At 37.2% G+C, this 21,205-nt stretch overlaps 1 protein-coding gene across 2 annotated transcripts in view; it reads right to left on the bottom strand.

Annotated features, from left to right (window-relative positions):
• Positions 1 to 21,205, bottom strand: part of LOC132554845 (serine/arginine repetitive matrix protein 2-like) — a 167,106-nt gene that overhangs the window by 26,214 nt on the left and 119,687 nt on the right. For both annotated transcript variants that reach the window (XM_060219204.1, XM_060219277.1), the window contains exon 7: positions 15,484 to 15,534. In XM_060219204.1, the coding sequence (XP_060075187.1) occupies positions 15,484 to 15,534 (51 nt within the window). The remainder of the gene's footprint in view (positions 1 to 15,483; positions 15,535 to 21,205) is intronic.

Genomic DNA, 21,205 nt, shown 5'->3' with positions numbered 1-21,205 from the left:
ACCTGACAATTAAGCTGCCTTGTCCGTGTGACACTTTATACTGTAGGCATAGTCACATATAATTATGATACCAGTTAATACGGGCTGTGTTATTAGATAAATCAACCCTTTTTCTACTGAGAAGTAAACTAGATAAATATTTTTTTTTAATTTGGCCTTGAGCCCACAACCTAAACTATGAATTGGGCACCTCCTACACTACTGCTTATTTTAACGATTCTGATAGCCTTGACTACTTCAAAATATCAAAAACAACCACGTTGTTGTCTCAAAATAGGAAAACATCAGCAAAACAGATAAAGAATAAAGCAGTTTTATGGTCCTCAACAGACTCTGACTCCTCTGTAAGCATCTTTGACACCAGGTTCTGTGTTGGTTTACTAAACAAGTATTGTTGTTAAAGCTACGGCGTCATAGTAATCTAAAACAAAGGCTGTATATTCTCTGTGGTAAAATGAGATTCCATGTTGAGCCATTCGACTTACCTGTAGGTTAATTCTTCAAGGTCATGCAGAGGGAATATAAAAATCCACGTTGGTTATTATAAAGCATCTAACAGTCGAGTCATTTTATATCATACATTGATAACAACAGATTTTTTTTTTTTTTAATTTAAATGAAGATAGGGATGTTCTATTATAAAGAATCTAACATTACATCAAACCGGGAATCAATTTCACTACCTTAATTAACATAGAAATTATATGAAAACTGATATTAATATTACGAATGTATGATATTCTTTTTTATAATTTTAGAAATAGTGACCGTGACATTTTCATCCTCTCCTGTATATTAGACAATCATAGTGTATCCCTTGCTAAAATTTGAGGAACTTCGATCAGACTTCTAATTCTTGGAAAAGCTCAAAAAAAAATGATACATGTAATAGAAAAGAGAAACATACATAATTCTGGCATTTTAAAAAAATTGTCAAAAAATGAACTCGGTCACAAAAAACCTTTTTAACTTAAGGTTTCATTTATTTTATATTTTTATAGGTCAATTATCAGTCTAGATTTTATCCCAGTAAATAAACCTTGTAAGTTAGAAGGAAGAACTGAATGTCTATACAAACCTTCTCTCTCCTATTTAGCATCCACACAGACAGCAAAATAAAATGATTAAATCTGGAGGTATCTAACTCCAAACCAAATATTGGGTTATTAAGTTATCAAGGAAATAAATCAAAAGATGAGTTAATGAAATAATGTAAAATGTGTACAATATGATCATTTACTACAGTTATAAGTAATAAAAAAAATCAAAGCGAAATCCGAGATATGTCATCGTTACTGTGCTGTTGATGAGAGTTTGTGTTAATTACAATTTGCAGATTTTCTAGTCAATATTATTATCCCTTCCAGTAAATGAATTCTGAATATTTATTTCTAGGTAAACATTGCAGATTAAACAGGTCCAGTGTGTGTATTGATTTCAGCTAGACAAAATCAAATTGATCAAATCTGCAGGACCAGTTTTTTTTGTTAGTCATTTCTTATTCAGAATCAACTCGACACCTGTATGGTCATGCAAGTTTAATTTCCGTGGCACATCGCACGCCATCAATCTGGAAATTAAAGAACACCTATCGATCACCTTTGTCGCTATCATTTGAGTGCTTGAGGACAACAGCCAAACATAAATCCCATATATACTAGAATTCATTCAAATTACTACCAAAGATGACACGCAAATAACAAATTACTTTTTTCCTCTCCTAACATTTTTTCTGCCCGAAGTGACGAAAGCTATAAACTGTTGTGGATAAGAATACAATCGCCAACATCGTCTCGGAAACCTACACTCGGAATCAATCTATTAATAAAAACAGTTGCCATCAGAAATTGTGTGATAGAAATACAGAAATCTATACAATGAGCTGTGTGAAAAAGATAAGATTACTATCTTTCTTTCTATTTTTTTCGGTGTTACAGTCAAATGAATTATTTGTTAAGTTTGAACAAACACTGCCTCTACGCCTAGGTTTCACTGAGGGAGAAAGTCCCTTATGACTACGGGTAACATTTCATGCTGTTTTCACATGGTACTTTTTTTTTTATAATATTTAGGAATAGTGCCAAGGTATCGACATTCTAGGATGTATATCTGCTATCTACTTGTATCATTTATTTGATCACTAGGGTTAATTAAGTCAACCCTGAATTTCCTTTCTTAATTAAGATGTGATGATTGTAATCCCTCATGACTTACTCTGATCAGGTAAACTACATCGCTGCCAGACTAATCAACGATTGCTCAATATACCTGCACGTTTAATGAAGAAGGTGTGATTGCAATTGGTCTGCTACTATTAAGTACCGATACACATGTTCAGATAGTCCTGCGGCTACACCAGTCCCCCCATTAAAATATATTTATATCATGTAACACAGGGTAGGATAAGAGTGACATCTCTGAAAAGTAGACGAAAATCTAAGAAAATGCTCAATTTAAAAAAAATAATGATTTAAGGCCTCAAACCAGTTCTCAGTGTTGTGTGATTAATTTATTAGGTTACGACTGCTGTATGCTTTAATCTTACATTAATTATAACTTATTTCATCATCCAGAACTATACTAATTCTCTTTCCAGCTCAGCTACTCAATCACCCATCAATTGTTATTTTCAATTTTCTTTTTCAAAAAAGAAAAAAAAAATACATCAATAAATGTGTCTACAGAACAACACCATTTGGTTTTGTTCTTGATACGGCAAAGTAAAGTCAGGATCATGTAAACACTTGTCTCTTTCATATTTCTGAAGTCAGGATCTTATAGATGCTTTAAAACTGTAACAATACTCAGCATTTATACAAGTAAAACATTTCAAGGACTTTGTTACATAAAAAAAAAAAAAAAAATCAGTACACTTGATACAAACAGGAAATGCTTTTTTTTTTTTTAATCTGAAATGTTCATTTAATGTCAAATTCCCATGTGAAAATTTCATACGCTATTGCTGATATTGTTTTGCTTACATGGTAAAGTAAACATATAACTCAACTTTGAATGATAGACTTAAGTTGTAGTTAGACATTGTTAGAAATTAAGAAAGGAAAACTTTCCTACTTGTTAACATTTGGAAAAGGTTATTTAATCATAATTATTGATATCACATTAAAGTGTTACCCGACACATACCATTAGTGATTCTGTCTATTATCATGAAACAAAACACATTTTAACACTGCTTTATATGTAAATTAATTTATCGGCATACCAATGTTTTAGAATCTAATAATTTACTAAAATTGAAGTTTGATAAAATTTTTACTTACAGAATCATAAAGTTGCCAAGGAATTTTAAACAGACTTATATAAGATATTACTCAATTAGAGTTTGTAAATTTACATTAAAGACAATTATACATCAGTAAGTACAAACAGAATAAAAAAAGATGTGTACTGTAATCATTGAAAGTAACATCATTGTTTATTAATAAGCCCATCCCTAAGATGTTCAGTAGAGAAGTCAACAAAAGTCATGTCTTTGTTTTGTAATAAGCCCATTCATAACAGGTTCACTGGAAAAGTCTACGAAAGTCACATGATTGTCTTGAAATAAGCCCATCTGTAACAGGTTCACTGGAAAAGTCAACGAAAGTCACATGATTGTCTTGAAATAAGCCCATCTGTAACAGGTTCACTGGAAAAGTCAACGAAAGTCACACGATTGTCTTGTAATAAGCCCATCTGTTACATGTTCAGAAGGAAAGTAAATGAAAGTCACATGTCTTGAGATGAGCCCACCTCAATACATTATTACAGTGTTGATCTTCATGATAAATGTGCATCTTGGTTTATTGAAAAAACAACGCAAGCCATAATTAATGTATTGGCACCTGGGCTTATTCTAGGAGAAGTAGAGTAAGCCGTAATTAACATGTGGGCATTTGCTTTTGTAGTGAAAATAATGTATGGGCACCTCTTGATCGGTTTATCACAAAAAAATATCAAAAGGCATACTTAAAGTACAGGCTTATAGTTGGAGAAATATAGTAAGTTCTAATCAATGTTCAGGTATCTGAACTTATTACAGAAATAAAGCTGTAACTATTATACCATTGTCTACCTACAGTAATCTTAAAACATTTTTTCCCTAAAGTGTATCCAGATTGATAATAATCCAGATAAATAGAACCTGATACAACCCAAATTAGTTTTTTTAACAAGGGAGCATTTTGGTCTGTATTATTCTTCTGTTACACACACACACACACACACACACATATATATATATAGTGATACAGGCAAAAGTTTTTTATTCAAGGTCAAGGAAAGTTAATTTGTATTTTCATTTCCTGCAAGTTTTAAACATTTCACACAGAACAGTGTTTAACTCCTTACCTTATGGATCTTTGTGGAAGACTTTTTTTTTAGTGATACACAATTTTTAAAGTGAACCAAGGTCATGAATTTATGAGAACACTTGTATGCCTACATGCTATATCTTACATTCTCTTTTTTCTTTGCTTTTGAAAAGTTTATGAAATTTAAACTCATTTTACACAACGACCTTGAAATAATCTTGGTATCCCCCTCTCCTTAAGTATGTGAGAAACCGCAACATCTTTTCTCTACATAGCCTTGTTATTCAGAAATACTCTTTCAAATATTTTCACAAATTTGTCCCTAAGGCAATGAAAATATATTCCTTTGAATATCTCCTAGTTATATAGAAAAAGTAAAGGACAAATGCTTGTATATGACAAATGCTTGTACATGATATACACTCATTTGTCAGAAGCTGACATCAAAATACAACACAATAATACATGCAATTAAACAACAATACATCTCTTTACTGCAAATAAACAAATAGAATAACATAGATATAGATTCTAGAAAGTTATAGATGGGTGGTGGAAGTTTATGTGAACAATGATTGTATACAATGATCGTAGTTTATGATAATGACGGTCATAATTTATGACAATGATGGTAGTTTTTATGACAATGATGGTAGTTTTTATGACAATGATGGCAGTTTTTATGACAATGATGGCAGTTTTTATGACAATGATGGTAGTTTTTATGACAATGAGGGTAGTTTTTACGACAATGATGGTAGTTTTTACGACAGTGATGATAGTTTTTACGACAGTGATGATAGTTTTTATGACAATGATGGTAGTTTTTATGACAATGATGGTAGTTTTTACGACAATGATGGTAGTTTTTATGACAATGATGGTAGTTTTTATGACAATGATGATAGTTTTTATGACAATGATGGTAGTTTTTATGACAATGATGGTAGTTTATGAAAATGATGGTCCCGATTTATGACAATAATCGTAGTTTAAGAAAATGATGGTTCCGATTTAGGACATCATTTAGGCAGTTTATGAAAATGGCCAAAAGTGTACTTCTAGAAAGATGGCAACCTCGGTCAGTTTATTAGTTAAAGAGAATATTGATACCATTAGTGTTGAAATAGAGAACTGAAGAAACAAAAGTAATGATGAGAATGTAGGAAATGATTTTATCAGATCACTGACCTTCCAGATACAGTTGAAACAATAGTTATCTCCCCTGGTAGATCACAGATAGCGCTGAAAAACGAGTTATCTACCCTGAAATCTTTACACACTGAGGAACCTTTCCATCCAAATCACCAATTCAGTGATGCTCCTGAGCCGAATCAGTGACCCTCATGCTCTGCTGAGTGAAGGTTGGCTTTGATCCTTTGTCCTAATGAATGTGTTGTCATCCTGTATTGACTCAATCATACAATCATCATTAAATAATGTTCAGGCCTCTTCCATACTGGTTCAAATACAGTAAAAGTGCACTTGATAACTCAGTTATAATGTTATTACTTGTCAAAAATGCTTCCTTCCATTGAAATAAGACTCCGTGGAGGGTTGTTAAGGTACAACTGAATATTGGAGTCGCCACTAACTTAACCACTGTTCACAGTTTCAGCATTGACAACTTAAAGGTGGTGTGTACCTTGTTCCCTGATGCTGTGGAACTGCTGGCCGGTATTGAGGTTAGTGTCAGGCATTTGAGATTGTAGGAAATCAAGTGGACATCCAATAGGGGCTTAATCCTAAGTGGTTTCATTTTTTCCAAGTGCAAATTCCTTTTTTTGTCTTAATTTTCAATATTATGTGAAAATAATAGCTACTGATTAAGTTTTCTGATCTAATTTGTGTATCTGGGGGGAGGGGGGGGCTTAATTATTGTATCTGTAATGATACACATCACGTAATAGCTTAAGTTCAGAGAGAATATCATAATAAAAAACAATTCATTTTTCTTAAAGACCTATTTTATTTCTGTAATAATAATGTTATCTTTATATTGGCATGCTTTATGATCATCATATTTTCTGATATTTTGTGTGCCCTTCATAACATTTCTGATATTTTGTGTGCCCTTCATAACATTTCTGATATTTTGTGTGCCCTTCATAACATTTCTGATATTTTGTGTTTATTTTGTGCCCTTCATTATACTTTCTGACATATTGTATTATATACTGTTGATTCCACGTCACCAGATACTGTCTTTCCCACTTCACCAGATACTGTCTTTCCCACTTCACCAGATACTGTCTTTCCCTCTACACCAGATACTGTCTTTCCCTCTACACCAGATACTGTCTTTCCCACTACACCAGATACTGTCTTTCCCACTTCACCAGATACTGTCTTTCCCTCTACACCAGATACTGTCTTTCCCACTTCACCAGATACTGTCTTTCCCACTTCACCAGATACTGTCTTTCCCACTTCACCAGATACTGTCTTTCCCACTTCACCAGATACTGTCTTTCCCCCTACAACAGATACTCTCCTTCCATCTACACCTGACATGTCTTTCCCACTTCACCAGATACTGTCTTTCCCTCTACACCAGATACTGTCTTTCCCACTTCACCAGATACTGTCTTTCCCACTTCACCAGATACTGTCTTTCCCTCTACACCAGATACTGTCTTTCCCACTTCACCAGCCAGTGTCTTTCTGACTTCACCAGATACTCTCCTTCCCTCTACACATGACACTGCTTTCCCTCTACACCAGACACTGTCCTTCCCTCTACACCAGACACTGTCCTTCCCTCTATACCAGATACCGGCCTTCCCTCTTCACCAGACACCGTCCTTCCCACGTCACCAGATACTGTCTTTCCCTCTACACCAGATACTGGCCTTCTCTCTTCACCAGACACTGTCCTTCCCTCTACACCAGATACAGTCTTTCCCTCTACACCAGATACTGTCTTTCCCACTTCACCAGCCACTTTCTTTCCCTCTACACCAGACACCGTCCTTCCCTCTACACCAGATACAGTCTTTCCCTCTACACCAGATACTGTCTTTCCCACTTCACCAGCCAGTGTCTTTCCCACTTCACCAGATACTGTCTTTCCCACTTCACCAGATACTGTCTTTCCCACTTCACCAGATACTGTCTTTCCCACTTCACCAGATACTGTCTTTCCCTCTACACCAGATACTGTCTTTCCCACTTCACCAGCCAGTGTCTTTCTGACTTCACCAGATACTCTCCTTCCCTCTACACATGACACTGCTTTCCCTCTACACCAGACACTGTCCTTCCCTCTATACCAGATACTGGCCTTCCCTCTTCACCAGACACCGTCCTTCCCACGTCACCAGATACTGTCTTTCCCTCTACACCAGATACTGGCCTTCTCTCTTCACCAGACACTGTCCTTCCCTCTACACCAGATACAGTCTTTCCCTCTACACCAGATACTGTCTTTCCCACTTCACCAGATACTGTCTTTCCCCCTACAACAGATACTGTCTTTCCCACTTCACCAGATACTGACTTTCCCACTTCACCAGATATTGTCTTTCCCTCTACACCAGATACTGTCTTTCCCACTTCACCAGATACTGTCTTTCCCACTTCACCAGATACTGTCTTTCCCCCTACAACAGATACTCTCCTTCCATCTACACCTGACATGTCTTTCCCACTTCACCAGATACTGTCTTTCCCACTACACCAGATACTGTCTTTCCCACTTCACCAGATACTGTCTTTCCCTCTACACCAGATACTGTCTTTCCCACTTCACCAGATACTGTCTTTCCCACTTCACCAGATACTGTCTTTCCCACTTCACCAGATACTGTCTTTCCCCCTACTCTCCTTCCATCTACACCTGACATGTCTTTCCCACTTCACCAGATACTGTCTTTCCCTCTACACCAGATACTGTCTTTCCCACTTCACCAGATACTGTCTTTCCCACTTCACCAGATACTGTCTTTCCCACTTCACCAGATACTGTCTTTCCCCCTACAACAGATACTCTCCTTCCATCTACACCTGACATGTCTTTCCCACTTCACCAGATACTGTCTTTCCCACTTCACCAGATACTGTCTTTCCCACTTCACCAGATACTGTCTTTCCCACTTCACCAGATACTGTCTTTCCCTCTACACCAGATACTGTCTTTCCCACTTCACCAGCCAGTGTCTTTCTGACTTCACCAGATACTCTCCTTCCCTCTACACATGACACTGCTTTCCCTCTACACCAGACACTGTCCTTCCCTCTATACCAGATACCGGCCTTCCCTCTTCACCAGACACCGTCCTTCCCACGTCACCAGATACTGTCTTTCCCTCTACACCAGATACTGGCCTTCTCTCTTCACCAGACACTGTCCTTCCCTCTACACCAGATACAGTCTTTCCCTCTACACCAGATACTGTCTTTCCCACTTCACCAGCCACTTTCTTTCCCTCTACACCAGACACCGTCCTTCCCTCTACACCAGATACAGTCTTTCCCTCTACACCAGATACTGTCTTTCCCACTTCACCAGCCAGTGTCTTTCCCACTTCACCAGATACTGTCTTTCCCACTTCACCAGATACTGTCTTTCCCACTTCACCAGATACTGTCTTTCCCACTTCACCAGATACTGTCTTTCCCTCTACACCAGATACTGTCTTTCCCACTTCACCAGCCAGTGTCTTTCTGACTTCACCAGATACTCTCCTTCCCTCTACACATGACACTGCTTTCCCTCTACACCAGACACTGTCCTTCCCTCTATACCAGATACTGGCCTTCCCTCTTCACCAGACACCGTCCTTCCCACGTCACCAGATACTGTCTTTCCCTCTACACCAGATACTGGCCTTCTCTCTTCACCAGACACTGTCCTTCCCTCTACACCAGATACAGTCTTTCCCTCTACTTCACCAGATACTGTCTTTCCCACTTCACCAGTCTTTCTTTCCCTCTACACCAGATACTGTCTTTCCCACCAGATACTGTCTTTCCCTCTACACCAGATACTGTCTTTCCCACTTCACACCAGATACTGTCTTTCCCAGATACTGTCTTCACCAGATACTCTTTCCCACTTCACCAGTCTTCTTTCCCACTTCACCAGATACTGTCTTTCCCTGTCTTTCCCACTTCACTAGATACTGACTTTCCCACTTCACCAGATATTGTCTTTCCCTCTACACCAGATACTGGCCTTCCCACTTCACCAGATACTGTCTTCCCCTCTACACCAGATACTGGCCTTCCTTCTTCACCAGACACTGTCCTTCCCACTTCACCAGATACTGTCTTTCCTTCTACACCAGACACTGTCTTGCCCTCTACACTAGCCAGTGTCTTTCCCTCTTCATCAGATACTGTCTTTCCCTCTACACCAGATAATGTCTTTTACACTTCACCAGACACTGTCCTTCCCTTTACACCAGACACTGTCTTTCCCTCTTCACCAGATACTGTCTTTCCCTCTACACCAGATAATGTCTTTTACACTTCACCAGACACTGTCCTTCCCTCTACACCAGACACTGTCTTTCCCTCTTCACCAGATACTGTCTTTCCCTCTTCACCAGATACTGTTGATCTCTCTGCACAAGATACTGTCTTTCCCTCTTCACAAGACATTGTCTTTCACACTTCACCAGACACTGTCTTTCCATCTACATCAGACACTGTCCTTCCCTCTACACCAGACACTGTCTTTCTAGTTGTCCTTGATGTATAATAATGATATAACGCAATGGCCCCTGACATCTAAAGATCATGAACTAGTGACCCCTGACCTCTACAGAATGATCTTCTATTTGTGGAACTAGAGTGGTTGATTTGGGTGTCAGAGTGGTATCCAGAGGTTTGACTCCAGGAACGGACATGAAAGGGTGTGTGATCACTTGCCCAACTAGCTGGAATTTCCCTAGATACTATGGTATCCATATGTGCCAACAACAGTAATTAATATAAGTTGGAAAAACTGGTTTTGCAATAGTTGTAAACTAGAGTAAGTTTAATTTGAATGACCGTTGACCTCCAGGGAATGAACCTGTAATAACCTTGACATCTTGAGACAACCTGTGACTATATTCAATTATAGCCAGACATCAGATATTTCATTAACAGAGATTGGATATTAATTACAGGACTAATTTATTCTTATCCGTTTGACAAGATGAGAAAAATAAAGCTTTAAATAAAATGTAGTAACAAAGATGAGCAGGTCAGACCATTTATCAGTCTCATCTTGAAAAACACAATTCCATGTTCAGAACAGTTGACAACTTGATTAAATTCTCGGGATTTTGGCTCATTGCACACACAAGAAACGACAGCGTTTTAGTCATGACAGTCTAATCGCCAACTCTCCACAACAAAGTAGATGAGAATGTCTGGTTCCCACCTGACAGTTTAGCTGTAGGCTGTCTATTCCATCCTTGAATTCTTGTGGTGAAAATCAAGTAAAAATCATTATTGATGGCAGACTGCGACTAAGACAAACCCTCAAAGTTAAAGAGTGTCACCTGCTGCAGGCTCTGTTTAAAAATATGACCCTGAAAACTAGCAGAGTGTTGTAGCCAAATGGCTTAGTTCTATTTCTAGAGAAATTAGTTGACTAAAATATAACATATATAGGCTGAAGGCTGTAAAACTTGTCAGTTATTGACGTGGCATTCTGCCATGACGTCAGACTAGCATCCTATAGAGAATTCCAATGGAAAATAAACAATTACAGTTTAGGAGGTTATTGGGGGGAATCGAGAAAAACCTTCCTGCTTCCACTTACCCTTAACACATAACTAAAATGGTGTTTTGTGTAGCAATTATCAATCCCTTACAGTGTAGTTGTCACTCTTGTATTGTTGAAGTATTGTTTTCTACAATGAAGTATCCCTCCAAGACTGTTAATGGTGGTATTCACTCCTGTACTGTTAATAGTGGTACTCACTCCTGTACTCTTCATAGTGGTACTGTTTCCTACAGTGTGGTACTCACTCCTGTACTGTTAATCGTGGTAGTCACTCCTGTACTGTTAATCGTGGTACTCACTCCTGTACTGTTAATCGTGGTGCTGTTTCCTACAGTGTGGTACTCACTCCTGTACTCTTCATAGTGGTACTGTTTCCTACAGTGTGGTACTCACTCCTGTACTCTTCATAGTGGTACTGTTTCCTACAGTGTGGTACTCACTCCTGTACTGTTAATCGTGGTGCTGTTTCCTACAGTGTGGTACTCACTCCTGTACTCTTCATAGTGGTACTGTTTCCTACAGTGTGGTACTCACTCCTGTACTCTTCATAGTGGTACTGTTTCCTACAGTGTGGTACTCACTCCTGTACTCTTCATAGTGGTACTGTTTCCTACAGTGTGGTACTCACTCCTGTACTGTTAATCGTGGTAGTCACTCCTGTACTGTTAATCGTGGTACTCACTCCTGTACTGTTAATCGTGGTAGTCACTCCTGTACTGTTAATCGTGGTACTCACTCCTGTACTGTTAATCGTGGTACTCACTCCTGTACTGTTAATAGTGGTACTGTTTCCTACAGTGTGGTACTCACTCCTGTACTGTTAATCGTGGTAGTCACTCCTGTACTGTTAATCGTGGTACTCACTCCTGTACTGTTAATCGTGGTGCTGTTTCCTACAGTGTGGTACTCACTCCTGGACTGTTCATAGTGGTACTGTTTCCTACAGTGTGGTACTCACTCCTGTACTGTTAATCGTGGTGCTGTTTCCTACAGTGTGGTACTCACTCCTGGACTGTTCATAGTGGTACTGTTTCCTACAGTGTGGTACTCACTCCTGTACTGTTAATCGTGGTGCTGTTTCCTACAGTGTGGTACTCACTCCTGTACTCTTCATAGTGGTACTGTTTCCTACAGTGTGGTACTCACTCCTGTACTGTTAATCGTGGTAGTCACTCCTGTACTGTTAATCATGGTACTCACTCCTGTACTATTAATAGTGGTACTCACTCCTGTACTGTTAATCGTGGTAGTCACTCCTGTACTGTTAATCGTGGTAGTCACTCCTGTACTGTTAATCGTGGTACTCACTCCTGTACTGTTAATCGTGGTACTGTTTCCTACAGTGTGGTACTCACTCCTGTACTCTTCATAGTGGTACTCACTCCTGTACTATTAATAGTGGTACTCACTCCTGTACTGTTAATAGTGGTACTGTTTCCTACAGTGTGGTACTCACTCCAGTACTGTTAATAGTGGTACGCACTCCTGTACTGTTAATAGTGGTACTCACTCCTGTACTGTTAATAGTGGTACTGTTTCCTACAGTGTGGTACTCACTCCTGTACTGTTGATAGTGGTACTGTTTCCTACAGTGTGGTACTCACTCCTGTACTGTTGATAGTGGTACTGTTTCCCACAGTGTGGTACTCACTCCTGTACTATTAATAGTGGTACTCACTCCTGTACTGTTAATAGTGGTACTGTTTCCTACAGTGTGGTACTCACTCCAGTACTGTTAATAGTGGTACTCACTCCTGTACTGTTAATAGTGGTACTGTTTCCTACAGTGTGGTACTCACTCCTGTACTGTTGATAGTGGTACTGTTTCCTACAGTGTGGTACTCACTCCTGTACTGTTGATAGTGGTACTGTTTCCTACAGTGTGGTACTCACTCCTGTACTATTAATAGTGGTACTCACTCCTGTACTGTTAATAGTGGTACTGTTTCCTACAGTGTGGTACTCACTCCAGTACTGTTAATAGTGGTACTCACTCCTGTACTGTTAATAGTGGTACTGTTTCCTACAGTGTGGTACTCACTCCAGTACTGTTAATAGTGGTACGCACTCCTGTACTGTTAATAGTGGTACTCACTCCTGTACTATTAATAGTGGTACTCACTCCTGTACTGTTAATAGTGGTACTGTTTCCTACAGTGTGGTACTCACTCCTGTACTGTTGATAGTGGTACTGTTTCCTACAGTGTGGTACTCACTCCTGTACTATTAATAGTGGTACTCACTCCTGTACTGTTAATAGTGGTACTGTTTCCTACAGTGTGGTACTCACTCCTGTACTATTAATAGTGGTACTCACTCCTGTACTGTTAATAGTGGTACTGTTTCCTACAGTGTGGTACTCACTCCAGTACTGTTAATAGTGGTACACACTCCTGTACTGTTAATAGTGGTACTCACTCCTGTACTATTAATAGTGGTATTCACTCCTGTACTGTTAATAGTGGTACTGTTTCCTACAGTGTGGTACTCACTCCTGTACTCTTCATAGTGGTACTGTTTCCTACAGTGTGGTACTCACTCCTGTACTGTTAATAGTGGTACTATTTTCGACAGAGTGGTACTCACTCCTGTACTGTTAATCGTGGTAATCACTCCTGTACTGTTAATTGTGGTACTCGCTCCTGTACTGTTAATAGTGGTACTCACTCCAGTACTGTTAATAGTGGTACTCACTCCTGTACTGTTAATAGTGGTACTGTTTCCTACAGTGTGGTACTCACTCCTGTACTATTAATAGTGGTACTCACTCCTGTACTGTTAATAGTGGTACTGTTTCCTACAGTGTGGTACTCACTCCAGTACTGTTAATAGTGGTACGCACTCCTGTACTGTTAATAGTGGTACTCACTCCTGTACTATTAATAGTGGTACTCACTCCTGTACTGTTAATAGTGGTACTGTTTCCTACAGTGTGGTACTCACTCCAGTACTGTTAATAGTGGTACGCACTCCTGTACTGTTAATAGTGGTACTCACTCCTGTATTATTAATAGTGGTACTCACTCCTGTACTGTTGATAGTGGTACTGTTTCCTACAGTGTGGTACTCACTCCTGTACTGTTGATAGTGGTACTGTTTCCTACAGCGTGGTACTCACTCCTGTACTGTTAATAGTGGTACTCACTCCTGTACTGTTAATAGTGGTACTGTTTTCGACAGAGTGGTACTCACTCCTGTACTGTTAATCGTGGTAATCACTCCTGTACTGTTAATTGTGGTACTCGCTCCTGTACTGTTAATAGTGGTACTCACTCCAGTACTGTTAATAGTGGTACTCACTCCTGTACTGTTAATAGTGGTACTTACTCCTGTACAGTTAATAGTAGTACTGTTTCCTACAGTGTGGTACTCACTCCTGTACTGTTAATATTGGTACTGTTTCCAACAATGTGGTACTCACTCCAGTACTTTTTACAGTGGTAAAGTCCTCAAAAGTGTGATGCTCACTCCAATATTGTTTATTTAAACAATATTTTATTTTCAATCAATGTCACATTACAAAATTAAACACATATAATAAAAAGGACTGGAAATCCGCATAACAGCTTTATAATTTCTTCAACTCAAAATAAATTATTTACTGTTTAAAGTGTATGGCTTTGTTCTTTTTAACTTATCATTAGGCTGGATCTTTTGTTTCCATTTCATATAAAATTGAGGAAATGAATCTTAGGTTTTTGATTTCACAGAGACTCAGGTAAGGTCAAATGAAAAAGCTCCATAAATCTTAAAACAAATGGAAAAGAATAACAAGCTTCTGTTTATCATATACCTAATATACTTTAGTGAGTATTCGTGAAAACATATTTTATCCGACTGACAAGATTAGACAAATTAAATAGCTATTGAACCTTCAGCCAATTACAGCACTGCTTGGTGTTATTACACTTGAAGTCATAACACAATTTATAGATGTCTTGATAACAGGGCAGTTATGCGATGATATGATGTATGGAATGGCAGAATGTTCTAAACAGAGATCACACCAAACAATAGGCACTGGAGTGAAAATAAGAACACAGATTTAGGTAAAAACCAAACCAAATAAAAAATATGTAAAAGTCCAGTAACAGTCTACCACCAAATTAAAAGAATACCAGATTTCCATCAAATCAGAGAAGAACTCTGTTAACATTGAGTGAGGACTAAGTATAGAAAATTAATATTTCAACTATCGATCAGCTTTTAAAAAAAGTTATTCATCAAAGAAAAAAAAATGAAAACGGTTTTTAATGGTAAAGATATTCTGGACAAAATAAATTTGTGAAGATTTGATCAGCTGTGAATCAACATAGAAATAATCAATAGGTCAAAATATAGACAGAAACAAAACAAGGAAATTACCAGGCTGAAATAAAAATTCTACAAAATCAGTAAAAACAAACAAGTGAATAGAGTGTCCACGATTACCAAACGCATGCTTTGTTACCTCTTTTTGTTCTTATGTTTATGTGAACTTCTCTGCTTTTTATACTGAGAACTGAAACAAGGAAGCAGAATTGAATATCAGTTACATAATAACGCAATCAAGTCGGTAAAAAATGTTAATAAATATCTGCAGTCTCCAAATGTACTGTAAAACATAGAACATGGTGTCAACCTTTATCACGTAGAGTATTTCCCTTTTTTCTGATTGGCCAATCCCTTGATGCAGCTTAAACGTAAATCTAACTCCGCACTCAGGGTTGATATTTGACGATATAGCTAAATTTTCCCACATTTTATGACATAAATTTTTTTCTTTGTACCCTCTTTATCCAATGACATTTCAGGATCGTTTTGTAATGTGAAAATATTGAGGAAATGTTGTAACGATATCTATAACCGTTGTCAACCTGTGTTCTGTTATAAAACAAGGATTTATTGATCAATAAGTAATATATATATATATCACTTTACCAGGTTAACAAATCATTACGTTCACCTGAATACAGGTTGATAATTGTAAATTTATATATATATTTACTGGTCTTTGACTATTCCTGTAGGATATTAGTGATAGACACAATACTCCTGGGACACTGAAAGTAAGGATGTGATTCCATTACTATGTTACACTATAGGTACCAGTAACTAACAGATCATTAAAACAACATATAACACAATACACTTCAGCATCACAATAACTTCAACAGTTGATAAAGCCCTGATATTTTTCTGATGAGCAACAGTGACTAAAAAAAGTTCAAAACACACAGATTTGATGATTAGTTTTTGTTGCTCTATAAAAAACAAAATGGGAATTATCCTGACATAGTCTATAATGAAAAAGATTTGTAAGGCATTTAATTTCATCAGAATAGAGGTTTGTCATTTCTTGGACAGTGAACAACCATTCATGTAGTGAGATATAATGAAATGCCACAGTCTTTAAGAGAGTCCCCAATCTAGTTGGTACATGTAGTTTGATGTTCCATAAAGGCCCCCTGATCTAGTTGGTAGTTTATTTTCTCTGAAGACTGAAGAACTTCTGAAATAATTTGCATTTTGATATCCCTGAAGGACTTCCTGACATATTTTGCAGTTTCTTTGTCCCTAAATAGTTTGCAGTTTGATGTCCCTGAAGGAATTTCTGAAATAATTAGCAGTTTGATGTCCCTAAATGACTTTCTGATATAATTAGCAATTTGATGTCCTTGAAGGACTTTCTGATATAATTAGCAGTTTAATGTCCTGAAGGACTTTCTGATATAATTAGCAGTTTGATGTCCCTGAAGGACTTTCTGATATAATTAGCAGTTTAATGTCCTGAAGGACTTTCTGATATAATTAGCAGTTTGATGTCCTTGAAGGACTTTCTGATATAATTAGCAGTTTGATGTCTCTTAAGGACTTTCTGATATAATAAGCAGTTTGATGTCACTTAAGGACTCTCTGATATAATTAGCAGTTTGATGTCCCTAAAGGACTTTCTGATATAATTAGCAGTTTGATGTCCCTAAAGGACTTTCTGCTATAGTTAGCAGTTTGATGTCCCTTAAGGACTCTCTGATATAATTAGCAGTTTGATGTCCCTTAAGGACTTTCTGATATAATTAGCAGTTTGCTGTCCTTGAAGGACTTTCTGATAGAATTAGCAGTTTGATGTCCCTTAAGGACATTCTGATATAATTAGCAGTTTGCTGTCCTTGAAGGACTTTCTGATAGAATTAGCAGTTTGATGTCTCATAAGGACTTTCTGATATAATTAGCAGTTTGCTGTCCTTGAAGGACTTTCTGATAGAATTAGCAGTTTGATGTCTCATAAGGACTTTCTGATATAATTAGCAGTTTGATGTCTCTTAAGGACTTTCTGATATAATTAGCAGTTTGATGTCCCTAAAGGACTTTCTGATATAGTTAGCAGTTTGATGTCCCTTAAGGACATTATGATATAATTAGCAGTTTGATGTCCCTTAAGGATTCTCTGATATAATAAGCAGTTTGATGTCCCTTAAGGACCCCTAATATTGTTTGCAGTCTGATGCTCCTGAAGGGCCCCCGATATAATTTGTTGTGTCTTATATGTCTGTAGGTATCTATAGGGACATTTCCAAAGGACACCTGTCATGATGTTAACCAGTTTGATGTTCCCGGGGAACACTGGAATTAGTGAGAAATTAGACATTTACACACATTATCTCCATCTTCCGCAAGTTCACTGAAATAGATAAGTAACACACAAAACACGAAGTCTACATGGCAAGATGAGGTAAAACTTGTGGATTCATTTCGTGTGAAGATTTAGTCAATTCCTTTCTTAGGAATAAAATTTTGAATTACCAATGATGCAATGCTTGCTTTCTGTAAAAAATAATGATACCTGATTGAACTGGAATTAATTCCAGATAACTTATCACTGTAAACTGAAGTGTTTGTAAAAAGAATAATCGTCATACTTAAGTAGAAATGAATCTCTTCCACAAATTAAACATGCTGAACTACTTTGAACAGCTATTTTATTATTAAGGTTATATAGTTATATGGCTTAAGTAAAATACACTGAAAATGAAAGTACATAGTAAGTGTCATGTACACTGAAAATGAAAGTAGAAATATGACGGGGAAGAGAACATGTGTCAGTAAGTACTGGCTTACCTGTGGGCAATCCTAGACATCAGGCCAAATGTTAGTGTGAGGGATAGAAAATCTCATGCAGTTATTTACATGTATCAGACAAATATTAAAAAAAAAAAAAAAAAAAATAGATATATATATATATCTACCACAATCTTTAATGTTGTAAACACATACATAAAACAATTCAAAACATGGTTAAATTCAACAAAGAAAGTTAAAGAATTTCAATTCCTTTTCTTAGTCAATAAATAAAACACAAAAAGCCTTTAACAAACTTGAGTATTAGTGTTAGTAAGGAGATTGGCCGATGTTACAGAATATACATGTAGCTGCTATTTATCCTTTGACAAGTCTTGTTATCAGCACAGACCTGACAGTGAAACCGACAGCCATCTAATTAGACAGAGTTCAATTCAATAAAAGTCAACAACAGTGGATATCATGCTAATTCCAGCCCTCATCTTTACCACTTCTGAATTCATTGCCACAAAAATGAGTTGTAGGAATCTCCTTTAACAGCTACTAATCAACTGATCCCGCATATTCATTAAGTAACACTTTGGCCACAGCTACTACTACATTGTCCTCTCCCCCGCACTACAATAAAACAGTGTATCACAAATGCTATCAAGCCTGGTTCGCCCAAGAGGCACACTAAAGAAAATGTCGTATGTATTTTTTGGCTGGGGACTCAGAGATGACATTAGATTTAAGTACATACACAGGCATACTGAGGAAATTCACCACAATTTACGCAATGTAGCTCCTTCTGTGTTGTGACATTTAAAAAGTACTCGCCAGTGAAGTAAATCTTAGTGTTGCTGTTCAGTAGCTTACAATTAGTGCTTCATGAATATTCACAACACTATACACATTAATATTTTGTCTAAAATGTCATGTGCTGTTTGATACTTTTGTTGTTTATATAACCATGACAACAGCAAAGTCTCTACCTGACATATTATCTTATTTCAGTACTTACCGTTTTTATTGAATCCGTTTTATCCTGTATTAGACAAATTCTTTCATTTCTGTTTTTTTTTTTTTTTTATGTTGAACTGTCTTTCAGCTTTTTGCTACCATGTAAGAGGCAGTCTTATTTTTTAAAATTTTAATTAACTTGATTGTTCTCATCTAAAGTTGTGGTGACTGAGTGGTACAGTTGTAAGCACAGTCAGCTTTCGCTTCGGTATGCATGGTTTGATTCCCTCGAACAGACATGATAAGGTATGGAGACATCCGCTCACACAACCATGTGGGCTTTCATTTCCTCAGGTACTCCAGTTTCCGACCGCTCAAGTTTAAATGAAGAAAGAAGCAGCACCCTTCTTTATCATAAATGAACTTGACTAGTAGAAAGATTTTCAATGTGTAGGTCAGTCTTTTTTTTTGTGTCTTATCTTGACTTAATATGACAAATCTTACACATTTCACTTTCCATAGATACACAAGTGTTGAATTAAACCTTGAGAAATGTGTCCTTCAACATTAATCCTATTTGTAATGACCTGTGTTTTAAGGACACAATTTTTAGATATACATTATCTTTAAAGGGATATTCCTGGACAAGTTTAAATTTTGTTAAACACTGTTTTATTAAATAATATATTTACCAACATTCTGATACAAGTTGTATGCCTCAATCCATTGCAAAAACCAACCTAAAAGATTTATTTTGAGGAAATTACAAATGACAAAAGTTGCAGCATCACAACATGTTTTCACCTGTACAATGCACTGCAAAACAAATATGGCAACATATTACATACTGTCCTTATATTTCTATCATTGTTCCATACATATCAGCCTCTATTTGTTGTTCATATGCATTGTTTGTTCTAGAGAAATCAACGGGAGAAAATGGGTCTTTTTCCAGTTTACATACAGTGTTGCTGCTGCTTGGATTGGACATTAAGCTTTAGATTCACTTTCAACATAATCACACGATGAAAGTGCTGATATTAAGGCAGTCTGGTTTTGAATTGTCAAGGATATCTCCATCAACTTTGTTTGTCTAGACTACAATAAAACTTTTGATGCTCATAACACTTTGAAAAGTCATTTAAAAAGGTCCATAAACGGTACAGAACAGCTAGAAATAAATTTGTCACTTGTCTGAAATATCCTTTTAAGGACAAACTTTTCTACTGTGACAAAAAGCATTGTTCTTTGAAGTGTTTCAAATGAAATCAACATACAACTCAATGGGGGGATAACTCTTTGATATATATTGGATTAGATTTATCTCTGGTGCAGGATGGTGATCTATGCATGACTACAGACATACATTTATGTAACATGGGTGAACAGATCTTGGTTTTCCAGTATAACCTTACTCTATTTTTAAACCTGTTCTAATCTTTTGCTAATACATATACCATGTCATTAAGGAGAGTTAAATCCATGTGTCCAGTGTCTTTGCAGGAAAAAAAAAAAAAAAACTAGTGAAGCCTGGTGATCTCATGAGATGAAGACTCAAATGACAGACATCTATAGTATTGCATGATGTGTTTGTGACTGAGCTCTATAACATTGTGTTCTGGTTGTTGTAATTGATAATTTCCTCTATCAATACCATGTACCGCCCACTTATAACTTGCAGTAATGTCAAGTTCAACAAGTTACTATATGGACTGAGTAAGACTAGGGATTGTCTATCCATCACAACCCTCCTAATTCCCACCATCTGGGCAGGAAAATATCACACAATTGTCATCTCTCACAGTCAAGGACAAATATACAATACCCAATAGCCCTTCCCCTGTTACCTTGTCTAGTCCCCCCCCCACCCCATCCCTGACTCCCTTCTGATACTGTGAATACATCTGTCCAAAATGTAACCCCTTACAAAAATATTGAATTTTTTCCCCCCAACTATTATCATTTCGCAAAATCAAGGACAGTCATATGCATTTGTTTATCCTTGACTGTGACAGAAGAAAACAGATGAAAAAAATAATTTGGCATCTTCCTGTCCCAGGGGTGGGGATTAGGAGGGTAGGGCTATTGTGTCTATGTGCCCAAATGGCAACTTATTAGGGTACCTGAAACAGAATTTAATGAGGGTACATTTTCTGCAAGGTGGGTACTTT

The sequence above is a fragment of the Ylistrum balloti genome, unplaced genomic scaffold (assembly GCF_031769215.1).
Source record: "Ylistrum balloti isolate Yb309-2 unplaced genomic scaffold, AGI_CSIRO_Ybal_v1 Utg369566, whole genome shotgun sequence".
NCBI classification, from domain to species: Eukaryota; Metazoa; Mollusca; class Bivalvia; order Pectinida; family Pectinidae; genus Ylistrum; species Ylistrum balloti.
This window is presented reverse-complemented; position numbering and strand designations above follow the sequence as displayed.